Source organism: Anser anser (genome assembly GCF_964211835.1).
Source record: "Anser anser genome assembly, chromosome: 28".
NCBI lineage: Eukaryota > Metazoa > Chordata > Aves > Anseriformes > Anatidae > Anser > Anser anser.
Genome location: NC_139749.1, coordinates 4,271,278 through 4,284,283, shown reverse-complemented (window position 1 = coordinate 4,284,283; position 13,006 = coordinate 4,271,278). Strand labels below are relative to the sequence as shown.

The 13,006-nt window shown below is 50.5% G+C and overlaps 2 protein-coding genes and 1 long non-coding RNA gene across 19 annotated transcripts in view; 1 reads left to right on the top strand and 2 right to left on the bottom strand.

Annotated features, from left to right (window-relative positions):
- ARNT (aryl hydrocarbon receptor nuclear translocator) overlaps positions 1-6,038 on the bottom strand; it is a 28,250-nt gene extending 22,212 nt beyond the window's left edge. For 10 of the 13 annotated variants that reach the window (XM_083813850.1, XM_083813855.1, XM_083813858.1 and 7 more), the window contains exon 1: positions 5,859-6,013. In XM_083813850.1, coding sequence (XP_083669976.1) covers positions 5,859-5,883 — 25 coding nt within the window. In that variant the 5' untranslated portion in view covers positions 5,884-6,013. Of the gene's footprint in view, positions 1-4,993; positions 5,457-5,858 lie in introns of those variants that run through there. The other 3 variants (XM_083813861.1, XM_083813851.1, XM_083813856.1) reach the window with 3 other exon arrangements.
- Positions 6,039-6,803: 765 nt separating this feature from the next.
- LOC310887434 lies at positions 6,804-8,343 on the bottom strand. Of its 5 annotated transcripts, none has more exons than XR_014575724.1 (3): positions 8,325-8,343; positions 7,608-7,825; positions 6,804-7,493 (listed from the first exon to the last, which is right to left on the bottom strand). It is a non-coding gene; the product is annotated as an uncharacterized lncRNA (long non-coding RNA). The 5 variants fall into 5 exon arrangements; XR_014575725.1 differs by lacking the exon at positions 8,325-8,343 and adding an exon at positions 8,203-8,319; XR_014575726.1 differs by lacking the exon at positions 8,325-8,343 and adding an exon at positions 8,112-8,145.
- A 121-nt stretch (positions 8,344-8,464) lies between these two features.
- SETDB1 (SET domain bifurcated histone lysine methyltransferase 1) overlaps positions 8,465-13,006 on the top strand; it is a 16,414-nt gene continuing 11,872 nt past the window's right edge. The window contains exons 1-8 of the mRNA XM_083813804.1: positions 8,465-8,905; positions 9,058-9,282; positions 9,633-9,805; positions 10,325-10,362; positions 10,499-10,598; positions 11,023-11,190; positions 11,496-11,697; positions 12,962-12,998. Coding sequence (XP_083669930.1) covers positions 9,071-9,282; positions 9,633-9,805; positions 10,325-10,362; positions 10,499-10,598; positions 11,023-11,190; positions 11,496-11,697; positions 12,962-12,998 — 930 coding nt within the window. The 5' untranslated portion in view covers positions 8,465-8,905; positions 9,058-9,070. The remainder of the gene's footprint in view (positions 8,906-9,057; positions 9,283-9,632; positions 9,806-10,324; positions 10,363-10,498; positions 10,599-11,022; positions 11,191-11,495; positions 11,698-12,961; positions 12,999-13,006) is intronic.

Sequence of the window (13,006 nt, the reverse complement as noted above, 5' to 3'; positions counted from 1 at the left end):
GCCCAGGCCACTAAAATATTCCTAGACAAGTAAAGGAGAACCACAGTGTGGAGAGCAACTCTGCAGCAATGCCCACTTTTACTTCTCACATCAAACAAAACACAACCTTCGGCACCCACCCCCCACCCTCCCCAGAAAAGAACAACACAAAACTACTTTCAGCATCGTAGACAGATCAGGCTTTAACAAGTTTTTATTTTTATTTATTATTTTTTTTACTGTTACTGAAGTCAGCTTTCAATCCAACAGCAGTTTAATCTAAGCAGTACTTACACCGATAGATGCAGGATCACTTGTACTGATTTGCTTCCTTCTAAGCAACTGGCGTTGCAGAGAAAGTTTCTTCCTTTCCAGTCCTTATAATTTCCTAAGGGTGACTGAACTATGGAACAAATACCCAGCTCAGCACTTGGCAGTTCAAGGGGCCAACAGACAGATCCGAAGAGCACGAGCACACAACCTCAGCACTAGCCGCAGCAACAAAATACAAACAGCTCTGCGAAGTTTCCAAAAAGAAAACTGAGAATAAAGTCAGGTATGGATACAGAGACTTCCACCATGCAGGGTTAGTGCTTTTCAACATGTGAATACGTGAGGTCTCTGCCAGGAAATCAGTCCCTACACAATAAACTCAAGCCAGCTGATGTGATGCACTTGAAATAACTGGAAGCTGGCCTTCCTTACACCCATCCTCCAAGCTGGGCCCAGAGAGGTTCCCATCTCCTTACCCTCTTCCTATTTGATTTGGGGTTGCTTGGGCACTGCTACCGATGGCTGTCCTCTGTGCTGCTTCCCTTACTCCCAGGGGAAACCCTGAGGTGCAGAGAGCGCCGATATCAAAGGTCTTCATTTAGCGGAGCACAGCCCTGAGTGCAAGCAAACCAGGTCAGATGCTTTATTCCTTTTTAACAGGCAGCTTCCCAAGGAGTCTGTGGCTTTTCAACATATGCATGCAAATACCACAATTTGAACAGAAATAAAGTTTCTGGAACACTGCACATTTTTTTTTATTATTATTAAGAAGAGAGGAATTTCCGGCTTAGGGCAGGGGAAGGAAGTGACACTGTACTGTTCCTCTGCAAATCAACTTCTAACTAGAGTTGGGGGAAGGCGTCTGTCTGTTTTTGAAGGCCTCACCTGAGTCTTTGCTACTTTACTTCCAAGGAACCTACTGCATGGACTAGCATCTCACATTAAATCCCTTTGCCTCATGCTTCAGCTTCCTACTCCAAAACATTTGCCTCTCAGGGTACAACGTGCCCTTTCACAAACGAAAGAACACAAGATATCTTGACATTTGATAATGTAAACCGACAATATGTTGCTCTGCACACTAAAAGAGCATCAAAATGGTTCTGTACTCCTTCACACGACCCACCACATCCTCACCCCAAGAAAGGAGCTCATGGGGCAGGCCGATGGGATGGCAGGACATTCCAGCTTTTTCATCCTTCAGTATTTCTAAGTTAGGCACTCACACGAATGCGAAGCTTCCTTTCAAAACATTAAGCAAACATTAAGCTCAAGTCTTAACTCCTCCCTCACCCTCGCAATTTTTCCCCAGTCCAAACACAGGTCATATAACAATTTTACGTGGGGATCAGAGAAGACCTGGTAGAACACAAACGTGCTCTAACTGTTAATACAAGCTCCAACTTTGTACATGGCAATGAGGGTTGTGGTGAGGGGGTCTGCAGTGGCCACATACGCTAAGTTCAGCGGCCCAGATGTCTGTCCTGAGAAACGGAGGCGCTTAACAGAAATCCCTCCGCAGCTGCACATGAGAGTCCCTGGGTCTGAGCATAAAAGGCAAGCCACAGCTAGGCAGGAGCAAGCAGAGCAAAAGTCCCAGTTACCAGACTCAAACGATTCTCAGGAGAAAAGCTGGGTCGTCATAATCTGTAAAGGCTGATTTCATTTAAAACTACAGGCCCTGGGAAAGCTGCCAACCCAAAGTGATCAGGTCACAGGTTCCAGGGTGCTTAGCTCTGACTCAACACACCAGCACACAAGGCGGTAAGAACAGCATCTTTCAAATTCTCCAGAATAACAAAAAAAAAGGCAATGGATACACTCCTTTGAAACAATAAATGTTGAGAGCAAGCAACAGGACAAACATTCATTTTCAGTTTGAAAGTGGTTTCTTCAAAAATCCAATGTGTCACCAGGAGTTCCAGGCAGTCCTTCTGGGAACAGGGTGTGTTTTATATGGCCACTGCTGCAACAAGCAATATTCCTGTTAGGTCTCTGTTCCAAGCCTTTCCAGAATCAATCCCCGCTTGCCTTTAGCACATGCTACATCTAATTAAGGCCAGAAGAGATAAGCAGAGGCAGCAGAAAAATTAAGGATCCTTATTTGTAACTGAATACAAATGTGCAAGCACAACCACAATTCAGCCAACAATTATGACCCAGAATAGAGTAGGCTGGAGAACAGCTAAGGGAACGTAATCTTGAGAGCCAGACTTCCACCCCAGCTCCCCTGGGAAGGGCTCTATTGCAACTACTGGCATCTTAACAGTGAAAAACTTCAAAAAAAAAGTCACTGAAAATATTCAGAACTGTGATTTACGAGACAGGCCTGTTGTAGCTCTGAAACGCATTGTTACTGTACCACTTTGCCTGCTACAACCAGGCACTGCACAAGGCACAGCAAAAAAAAAAGGCAGTTGCTACTGCAATTTCTAACCTGAGCAGCATCTGGTTGCTTCCCAGGCCTGGCACCCATCAGCTCTTTTTTGCTTAACAAGATTAGTTTAAATTTAATCATTAGTTAGCTCCCCCAAAAGCCAAGGAGCTTCAGAGCAGGTCTGTGAGCAGTTAATAGCTGCTCGGATAAAACAGCATACGTTAAGTAACAAACGCTTGCATTTCGCTCACAACTATAAGGCTTCAGCCTGAACAACACGCATGGCTTTGTATTCACGTGTCTCAGTTTCTGCATCTCTGGTTTGTTAAGACTTATTTTTTCAGTTGGTTGAGGTGTTTTCAGTTGTCTGAAATTCCCATGCAACGCTGTGTGGGAATTGGCTTACTGCACATGAAGTAAAGGATCCGCTTTGTCACCTGAGGACCACTATGCCAGCTCAACGCATGGGAACCCTCCCCAGGAAGCATTATAGAAATCAATGCAGAAAACAAACACAAATACATCTTCCACCTTCAAGTGTTTGAAAGTCTACATTCAGAAAAGCAAAATGTTTGAAACGAAGCTGATAAACCATATATTTATCCAGTCAGCAGGGCTCTAATAATCTTAACATTAAAATCTCCACGTTAATTCAAGTAAAACAAGCCCCTTTTTCCCCCCACCCCACCCTCTCTCATACTTCCTCCTAGGTAGCGAATGCTATTTTCTTCTCACTCCTAGTCAGGAAATTTTAACAACATAAAGCTTGTTTAAATAGGCACAACTGAATAACACTTCACAACTTAAGTTTCTCAGTTAAATAAGACGAACAGTCTGTGTGGTGACTCACCTCGCCCTTGAGAAGATGAGCCGAACAGTTTGGCAGATTTATTTCTCAGTTTGCTTTACCTGAAAATGCAGAAGCGTTCACCCATCTCTCACAGGTTTCTGAGGTGATCTGCTTTGCCCGTGTAGCAGTTAGAGGAAGGACAGAAGGCCCAGGACGGCACCAGACCGAACACAAACCACACTTTGAACACTTAAAAGGAGTTCTAACTTATTTTGCAGTCAGCTTCTTCATCTTTCACCACGGCCTGCTCAACCTGCGAGGACGTTTTGTGTCTTTTCGGGCATTATGCAGTACTCACTGGAGCTCTACAGTCTACTTTTCAAGATCAAGGAAAGCATTCTAAAGAATATTCTTCACAAGTAATTTATCAAACTAATAATCTCCATGTATATAATGCTTATGCAGACTAAGTATTTTAATGGCCTCTCTGTTTAGAAGGACTAGGTTAGCATTGGTCAGTCTGTTTACTGATAGTTACAAATACTAAACACAAATGTTGAAAGTTCCCTCTCTTTTCCTTGTGAATTTGTTTAAAACTTTTCCATTATCCAAAATGTCATGCAACTCTGAAGACTGCAGTTGTGTAAACACTTCGTAATACAGGAACAGTTTAAAGCAGTGTGTATCTTCCTTTCTTCATTCACTGAATTCTTACACAGTTGGCCCATAACATACATTTTCCATTCTTACCCCAGGCAACAGCTTTTTTTTTTTTCTGGCTTTAAATTTAGCTACATATCCTTTGTCTGCCAATCTGCAGAACCTCGATCAGCACTACACTAGCAGGAGAAGCGAGCTTCCTGATCAACTCCACACCACCACAAATGCATACGACTAAGATTTTACTACTTGGAATGATTTCACTGTTTCAATGGGATGCTGTTGTGAGCCAAAAGAACGTTTTACCACAAGACTAGAACACAAGTTTGACAGTTTCCATTTCAGATATGTTTTTGCTAAGCGGGATCAGGAACGTTTGCTTCTTCTAAAGCGATTTCTACCTTCTGATTGCTGAAGAATTTCAGCTCATTATGTGACACCACAGCCAAGCATTTCCAGACACCAGTTCTGCACCTTTGCCTCAAAATCACCACAGACAAACGACCCAATGTGTTTTCTCAATATTTAAAGCCACAAAAGCTTCCTATACCAAGTTAGGATGAAAAAAATCAAACCTTACAAGTTGCATTGAACAGTGCTCGATAAACCTGAACAAGTCACGTGGCCCAAGACCTCCTCAGCCTCAAGCCACATGCAAGAATAGTCGGAAACCACAAACCAACAACAAAAAAAAGAGACATTGAAGCTCAAATTCTGATCTCAGTCACCACGTTGTAAACTCACAGCAAACTTCACAGACATCGGGTTATTCCAGATAAGTGCTGATTTCAGACCAGTTTAGCCAGAAATTTGAAGAAAGCCTGAAGGATTCGTTTATTCTTTTTTCCATCAAGCTTCAGATATCACCAACTTCCAGCTTCCTCCAAACAGGGGGCTACCCCTTGGTTACTAACCTGAGAGAGCAAACGTTGAAAGAATATCCTGCTTTTTGCCCGCAGGTGCTCACTTCAGCTCAGTTGTTTAAAGAGATGGAGAGGAAATTTATGAAAAAAGGCTTCTCAAAACAACACATCAACTTTTGTCTGCTGCTAATTAAGAAGAGAAACTTAAGGAAGCACACAGCAAGAAAGGGTCTAAAAGCAACGTCAGCCGTTAAGGACAGCAAGTATTGGACTCGCTCCCAACCAGAAGGGGAATGACAGAAGCCAGACCCCAGCACCAAAGCCACCAGACGGGGCATCCGCAGGGCCCACGCAAACCATTCACGCTGAGGCAGTAAAGCCGAGCACGGACGCCTTCCTCCACACCGCGACGCGATGACATTCCCCTCTCCACCCCAGCACCTCCAAAGAACCGCCTGCTCAGCCCAGGGCCACCGGCTGGATTTCTGGGCTCAGATCGCCTCCCCACCGGCCCCGTTCTCCAAACCCTCCCCGAGCCGGAGCCCCCAGCACCCTCCTCCCCGCGCGGGCTCCCCTCCTCCTCCCTCCTCCCAGCCTCCACGCCGCCCCGAGCCAGTCCCAAGCCTCCGGGCTCAGCTCCGAGCCCCTCGGCCTCCCCCTTCACCCCCCGGCTCCCCCTCGGGGCCTCCCCCGGCCGAGCCTCGCAGCTGTCCCCGGCCCCGACCTCACGGGGCCCTGCCCGCCCACAGCCTCCCTCAGCCCACCCCGGGCCCAGCCCCGACCCCGCTAACGGCGCTGCCAGCCAAAGCTACCGCCCCCTCACGGCGCCGCCGCCCCCAGGCAGCCCCCTCGCCCAGCCCAGGCCCCCCCCGGGCGCGACGTCCCCGGCTCGGCCCCACGGGGCCCCGCGGCTCACCCGGGTTGGCGGCGGTGGCGGCCATGGCTCGCGCGGGCTGGCAGCCGCCCCCCGCCAAGATGGCGGCGCAGGAAAACCCTCCGTGCCGCCGCGCAGCCTCACCCGCCCGCCTCGGGGGGCGGGGCGAGCCGCGCAGCGCTGCGCTCCTATTGGCCCAGCCGCGGCAGGGGCGGGCCGAGCGCGCCCAACGAGCAGGGTGGGAAGAGCCCGGCGGTGGGGGAAGGGGGCGGGCCTCGGGGGGGGGGGGCGTGGCCACGGGGGGGCGTGGCCACGAGGGGGGCGTGGGGGGGACTGGCGAGCGCGGCCAGTTAAAGGCCAGGGCAGTGACGTCACGGGGGGGCTTGTTTGTTTGGGGGGGTTTCTGTCGGAGGGCAGGAACCCGGGGCGGGCCGGGCCGAGTCCTCCCAACCGCCCCCCCCCGCCCGGCGCCGCTGCCTCAGCACCCGCAGGATCCCCAAACCCGGCCCCCTGCCGAAAGGCGCTCGGCAAAACGCTTTGCGCTGACGGGGGGGCACCCGTGGCAGGGGCGAGGCTTTGCCCTAAACCCCTCCTCCTTGTCAGGGTGATGCCTTCTCCTCTTAAAATCAAAAAAATACAGAGAGATTGTTGCGGGGACAAACGCTTCTGCTGTGTTTACGCTGTTTCTGGGCCGTGTTGCAAGGCTGTTTAACAAGAGCCAAGTGGGTGGCTCAGTTCAAAGCCCAAAGCGTTGCTGTTCCAAAAAGTTGTCACCGTTTTTTGAAGCCAGCCAAGTACCATCTCCAAATTATCTCACAAGAGGGAGCCTAGGGACCTAGCGCTTGCTATATTTTGGGAACAAGCCACCTTTGTCCTCCTTGACACTCCCCAGTTTGTACTGTGCCCCTGTCAGGCCCTGCAAGACCCACAAAGCAACCCACAAATCCTCAACCACGAGGCAAAGAAGGTACTGGAAATACTTTCAGCTCAAGGGGGTTAGAATTTAATCCACAGGATCCCATTACTGGGAGTGCCTGAAAGGTGATGTCGCCACATTCCTGCAGTATTCATGAAGCCCTGGTGACAGAAGGCAGCCACGGTCAGGGACAACGCTAGGGCCGCAGACAGCGGGGCAGCGAGCGGGGCACAGCAACCAGCCCATCTGTCCATCCATCCGTGGGGAGGTAAGGAACAGCCCCAAACAGCACACATGGGACTAGACTCAGACCTGGGGGCTTCCAGCAATCTCTGGGCACTGCAGGACTTGGCAGATCCTCTTGCATCACGTGCCATCCTTGGTATAGTCCAGGCTGTGCTCACTTGCTCCTGGAGCATACGTTAGCTTTATAAACACATAAATATATATATATAGATAGACCTGTATACACACAGCTCAGTCCATGTGGCTTTCCTGGCACTAGTCTGAACAAGCCTCCACTTCTCTCCAACCTTGTATAAATCTATCCGTCCACTGCTACAAAGGTCTCTTAAGCAATCAGAACACCCTCCGTTACCACCCCTGTTTGCTTACCGGTGTTTTTTCCCAGCCCACAAAAACTCCCAGCCCACTTCTAACCCAAGCCACCGTCCTTTCTGTGAAGGGTCTGCCAAGTCCCGGTGTCCCTGTTGCACCTAAGACTGCAGGGATTGCGCAGTCCAGATTCCTGGGCAATGCAGCTGTGAAAAAAAAAAAAGTGTAATGGGATATTTTAACCTGCATTTTCCTGGGAAGTGAGGAGGGCCCCTGTACCTCCTCTGCACCGCATCTCACTCACCCTCCATGAATCTCACCTGCCTCTGTCCCGCAGAGATGCCCCCGGCAGCCTGGAACTCGGGGCCAAGCACCTGAGGGCCACCCGCATGGAGAGCACTGCGGCGCCGCCAGCTGTTGACGTGGACGAGGGCTTCGCCATGGCCTCTGTGGTGCTCATGTGCCTCTTCCTCCTGGCCGTGGTGATGCGGTGCGCCAAGCTCGTCGCGGACCCCTACAGCGCCTTCTCGGCCTCCACCTGGGAAGAGGAGTAGATCAACTGAGCCGGTGTGCGCTGGCCCCCACGTCCCCCGGTGCCAGGTCCCGCAGCCCCCCCTCACCACTGCCTGCTCTGGGGCTCCCGGGGCCCTGCTGCGCTCCAGCACCCCAGGGCCCTCCATTGCCCCCAGGGCCCCCAGCACCGCCAGGCCCACCCGGCCTCTCAGGGCCCTCTCTCTCGTTGGGGCCCCCAGCCAGCCTCCCTCCCTCAGGCCCACCCAGCGTCCCAGGGCCCCAGACCCCCGCCGGGCCCCCCGGGGCCCTACCCCCCGCCGTCCCCTAGGTGGCAGCACCGTGCCTTTCCCGGGCCGCGGCCCCTTTAACGCCCCCCCCCGGTCCCTCCTTTCGCGCACGCGCCTTGGTTCGCCCTGCCGCCAGGGCCTGGCGTGTGGCGGCGCGCCCCTCGCGCGTGCGCAGTGCCGCGGCTCCCCGCCGCGCAGGCTGGAGGGGGAGAATTGGGCTCCTCGCCTTGCCGTTACCGGAAGTGACGTCCTGCTGCTTCCTGTTTGCCGCCGCGGCCCCCTCCCCCCCCTCCCCCAGCCTCCTCCTCGGTAACCGGGGTCGGGGCGGGCCTGGGCGCCGAGCTGGGGGCGGGGGGAGCCCGCGAGGCGGCCGCGGGGCGGCGGAGTCGGGGCGAGGGGAGCGGGGAGCTGTGGGGCGAGGGGAGGGGAGGGGGCGGGCCTGGGGCTGCAGGGGCCTCGCGGAGGCCCCGGGCCGGGGCGCCGTGCGCTTGGAGCTGCCGCCCCCCGGCGCCTCCCGGCTGCTCGGCAGCCCCGGTGAGGAGGCGCCTTCCAGAGGCAGCGCTCTGCCCCAGGCACCCTCCCGCAGCCCCCGTTCCCCAGCACGTCGCGTCCCCATCGCCGTCCTGCCGCCTCCCCCTTCTCGCACCCGGCACTCACATCGACAGAAGCGGTCTTTGCGTTCGCGGGGCTGGCGGGAGGGGTTGTGGCTCGGAGCGTCCCGGCTGCAGCAGGGGGAGAAACACGAGCCGTAGGGCAGAGGAAGAAAATCGCGAAGACCGGTTGCGTTATTGCCAGGCCCGGATCAAACGGGGCTGCAGGTCTGGGCGTCCCTGGGACTGGACGTTATAACGATCCTTACCGCTAGCTTTCAAAAAACGGGGTTTGTGCTTTTGCGAGGGCTGTGCCTTAGGGAGGGTGTGCTACAGCCATAGGGTCTCACTGGGCTTTTCTCACCTCTCCGTGGTTTTAGGGGTGCAGCAGAAATGGATTCCCAGGAGATCAAAGAGCTGCAGCAAGAAGTGATGGAGGAACTGGGGATCTCCATGGAAGAGCTCCAGGACATCATCGACGAGGAGCTGGAGAAGTTTGAATGCGTAAAGCAGAGGAAGCAGCAGTTGGAGGAGCTGGAGAAGTGTGTGAAACAGAAGGAAGAAGAGGTGGCTCATGTTGACCGGCTCTTTGATGATGCTTCGAGGTGGGTGTGCTTGGAATTGTAGCCCTGGAATTGTGTCTGAGTGAGGCCTCAGAGAGTAGAGGAGGGGCAGATCAGGTGGCAGAGTCCCATGTTTTGAGTGCTGCCCATTTCCCTTCCACGTAGACTGACACTGTGGTTGGTTCTGCATTGATTCATTTGTTATGTGGTTATTGAGGGATAATTAAAATTATTCCCCTGTGGCTTTGGATCCTTCAGGTGAATATTCTTACCTCACCTCATGACAGTTGTATTTAATTAGTAGCTCCCCAGTGTTTTTTCTGTAGTATTGTGAGATGTACAGTTGGATTCACCTTGTCTTTTGCTGTATCTGTCTCTTTTTTTCCCCCCAGAGCCATTGATAAATGTGAGATACTGGTAAAAGATCTGTACTCCAAGCTAGGCCTCCAGTATCGCGAGAGCAGTTCTGAAGACGAGGACTTGGCTGCCAAGCCTACGGAAGTGATTGAGATCCCAGATGAGGATGATGATGATGTCATGAGTATCGATTTGGGCTGGAAGAACAGTTCAGTATCTCCTCATGCCGCATGGTGATAAGGAAGGGGTGGAGATAGGGGCATGTCTTGGAGCAGGGGCGGAATGAGAGGAATAAGGGTGCCGTAAAGCTGGCCATAAGCCACAGTGGTCCTGAGGCAGAAGGTTGAATGGTAAATGCCTTCAGTTTGTGTGAGGAACACTGCCACTTGCATGGTCTGCCAAGGCCCCTGTAACTGTTCCATGGTTCCTGGAGTTTAGATTTGTTCAGGTGCCAAGCTGGGACCTTCCCTTTTTTCCACTTACCTGGTTATTGTCCCCATCAAATGCTGCCTCTGCTGTGGAGAAGGTGCAAGTGCAGCGTGTTATGCGTCTAGAAAGGATGACTTGATGACTTAGTAAATGTCTTATTTGAGTGGATCTCCTGCCAAGGACAGAGGCAGCTTTTGAACGGTTGCTTTTCTCTGTTCCCTTTTCTTTCAGTGACTTTGTAGGATGGATTCTTCGTCCCCAAGATGTTTTAAACTTCTTCTTTTCTCTCTAAACACAGGTGATACTAATCCCAAAATTGTAAAGGATCAGACTCTGGTGAGTTGGCAGAGACTTGACTATGGTCTACTTTTGTAGTTGAGTTTTGCTGGAACACTTAGGACATCGTTGTATTTGGTGGGGAAAGAAAAGTTGCCTACTTTTTCTTATTCTCTTTATCTTTCCTTCTCTTCAGCTGCGTGAAGCCATGGCTGCAATGAGAAAATCTGCCCAGGATGTTCAGAAATTTATGGATGCTGTGAACAAGAAAACAAATGCCCAGGATGCACTAAAAGGTCAGCATGTGAGAGCTTCCTGGAGCTGACAGATACTGGCTGACACCTGTGTGTGCCCTACCCTTGGTCCTGTCTGAATCTTGGGCCTGTTTGTTTTCTTTCTGAAAAAGAAAATTACAGTTTCTTTCTTTTCTGTTTCCCTGATGGAAAGACCCATTAGGATATACTGATTGCAAATTTCTGTTTTGTCTCTTTATGACCTTTCCAAAACCAACTACAAATGGTGGTGTTCCCATAACATGGGAGCTTTTTAGTGCTACTTAACCCTCGCTTGTTGATTACTCCATCCAGAGGCACTTAAAATTACTAGAATAGCAGGAGTGCTTCCTGTCTCAGGTCTCGCAAATACTCTGCCATTGCATATGTAAGACAGGGAGTCTTTGGGCAGTTTCTAGCTTTCTTCTGATTGTTCTTCTTTGGGTAGATGCGCAGACCCCTCAGCAAACTCCTGCCACTCTCCCGTCTGTTGGACCTGCTGCAGCTGGGAGCGATCTCAGCAATGATGGTGATCTGAACATTGGCATGAGGATCCTGGGCAAGAAGAGAACCAAAACATGGCACAAAGGAACTCTGATTGCCATCCAGTCTGTCGGTATGTCCTGTGCTTGCTGATGTCTTCTGGCTTTCACTAAGCTTTGGTTTGCTAATCACTTTGAGCAGTTCCCTATGTGTCAGAGCACCTAATGCCACTTGAAAGAAGATGCAGTGAAAAGCACTGGACGCTAATACAATGTTGTGAAAGTGACACATCACCATAATGACCTTCCGCTATCCAAATTCATTTGTGAGAGGCTTCCAAAAAAGTTCTGAGCGTGGTCAGAGTGATATATGGTGCTAGACTTCATGTATGAAATCACATAGCTTTTATTGATCTTGCCCTGTGGAAATGTCTTTCAGGTGCTGGTAAGAAGTACAAAGTAAAATTTGACAACAAAGGGAAGAGTTTGCTTTCTGGCAATCATATTGCTTATGACTATCACCCTTCCCCGGAGAAACACTACGTTGGGAGCAGGGTTGTGGCAAAGTACAAAGATGGGAATCAGGTTTGGCTGTACGCTGGCATTGTGGCTGAAACCCCAAACATGAAGAATAAAGACAGGTATTAATTCTCCTCCACAGTCATGTACCCCTCTCTTTTTTCCTCTTTTTTTCCCCTTTTTTGCTAATTAGAAGGGAATTTTCTATAGTGGAAGCAACGTTCTTTTCTGACCTTTCCAGGGACTTAGTTCTCAATGTTTTTTCTTCAGTTTTTCTTATCTATGAAAGCTTTGGGTGGAGTTTCTCTTCTATTACTCATGTCCCTGAGTCAGAAATTATATTTGGTAATTCATTCAAATTATCACACAAAGGTAACTCTGCACTGCTCAAGGCATATAATACGGCATTAGCAAATATGAGTCCTAGAAGTGTTTGTTGCCAGCAACGTTGCCAAAACACTTGAGGAGAAGAAACAGCGTGTTTAAAGCAGTCTCTTCAGCTGCGTATAAATAAGGAGCAGGGCTTCTTCGATGTGGTTTTGGCTTGTGGTCTTTCTAAGAAGATTCATAAAGGGTGTAATCACCCTGCCTGGTTCAAATGTGGCTCTGCCATAAATGCCTAATTGTGTAAAGTCCTATCTGATAAGTGTTTAATAACTGAAAATGAACTGCATTTATTAGTCATATTGCAAATTCACTCCTCCTGGCTAGACTAGCTGTAATACTGATCTCTTGTAATGCAGCCTTGACCTGGCTCTGTGTTCTGACGTTGTTGTTTGGAGGCATGCAGTACTAAGTTGGTGCCTTGTCAGCCTTGTGGGCATAATCCTGGGAGCTCCTGGTCCCCTGTAGGCACTGAGACCTCTTCCATGCTCATCTCCTGTCTGCAGGTGGAGCCTTGGCAGTGTCCCTCAGCTCTCTTCCTGTGGTGCTCTTTGAGTCATGGCGTGCAGCCTCATGTGCTGCTCTGTCCCAAAGACTCCAAAAATATCTTTGCTTGCAGAAATTAAGAGCAATTAAACTGTCTTTTCCCTCCCTGTGGCTGAGGCGCAGAAGGAGTCTGGAGTTGAGGGAAGAGGGCCTGGCTGTGCTATGCTGCTGGGAAGCCTTTAGGCAGCTTCTCTTTTTGTTGTCTTTGGGAGCACAGGCATAGCTCTGGGCTGTTTGGAAACAGTGGGAGTGGCGGTACTGGGAAGCTCGTGAGCTCCTGGCAGAAATGACAATTTTTTTCTGTCTTTATCTGTCATACCTATTTGAGGGCCTTTGTGATAGGTGGAAGAAAGAGGAGGGTTTCTCCGCTTCCATTATATGATGTGTAGCTGCATTTTATTTAGTTGCATTTCTAATTTCCAACTTGTAGCACACATTCTCTTTGCTTTTCTCTAGGTTCCTGATCTTCTTTGATGATGGCTATGCTTCATATGTCAAGGA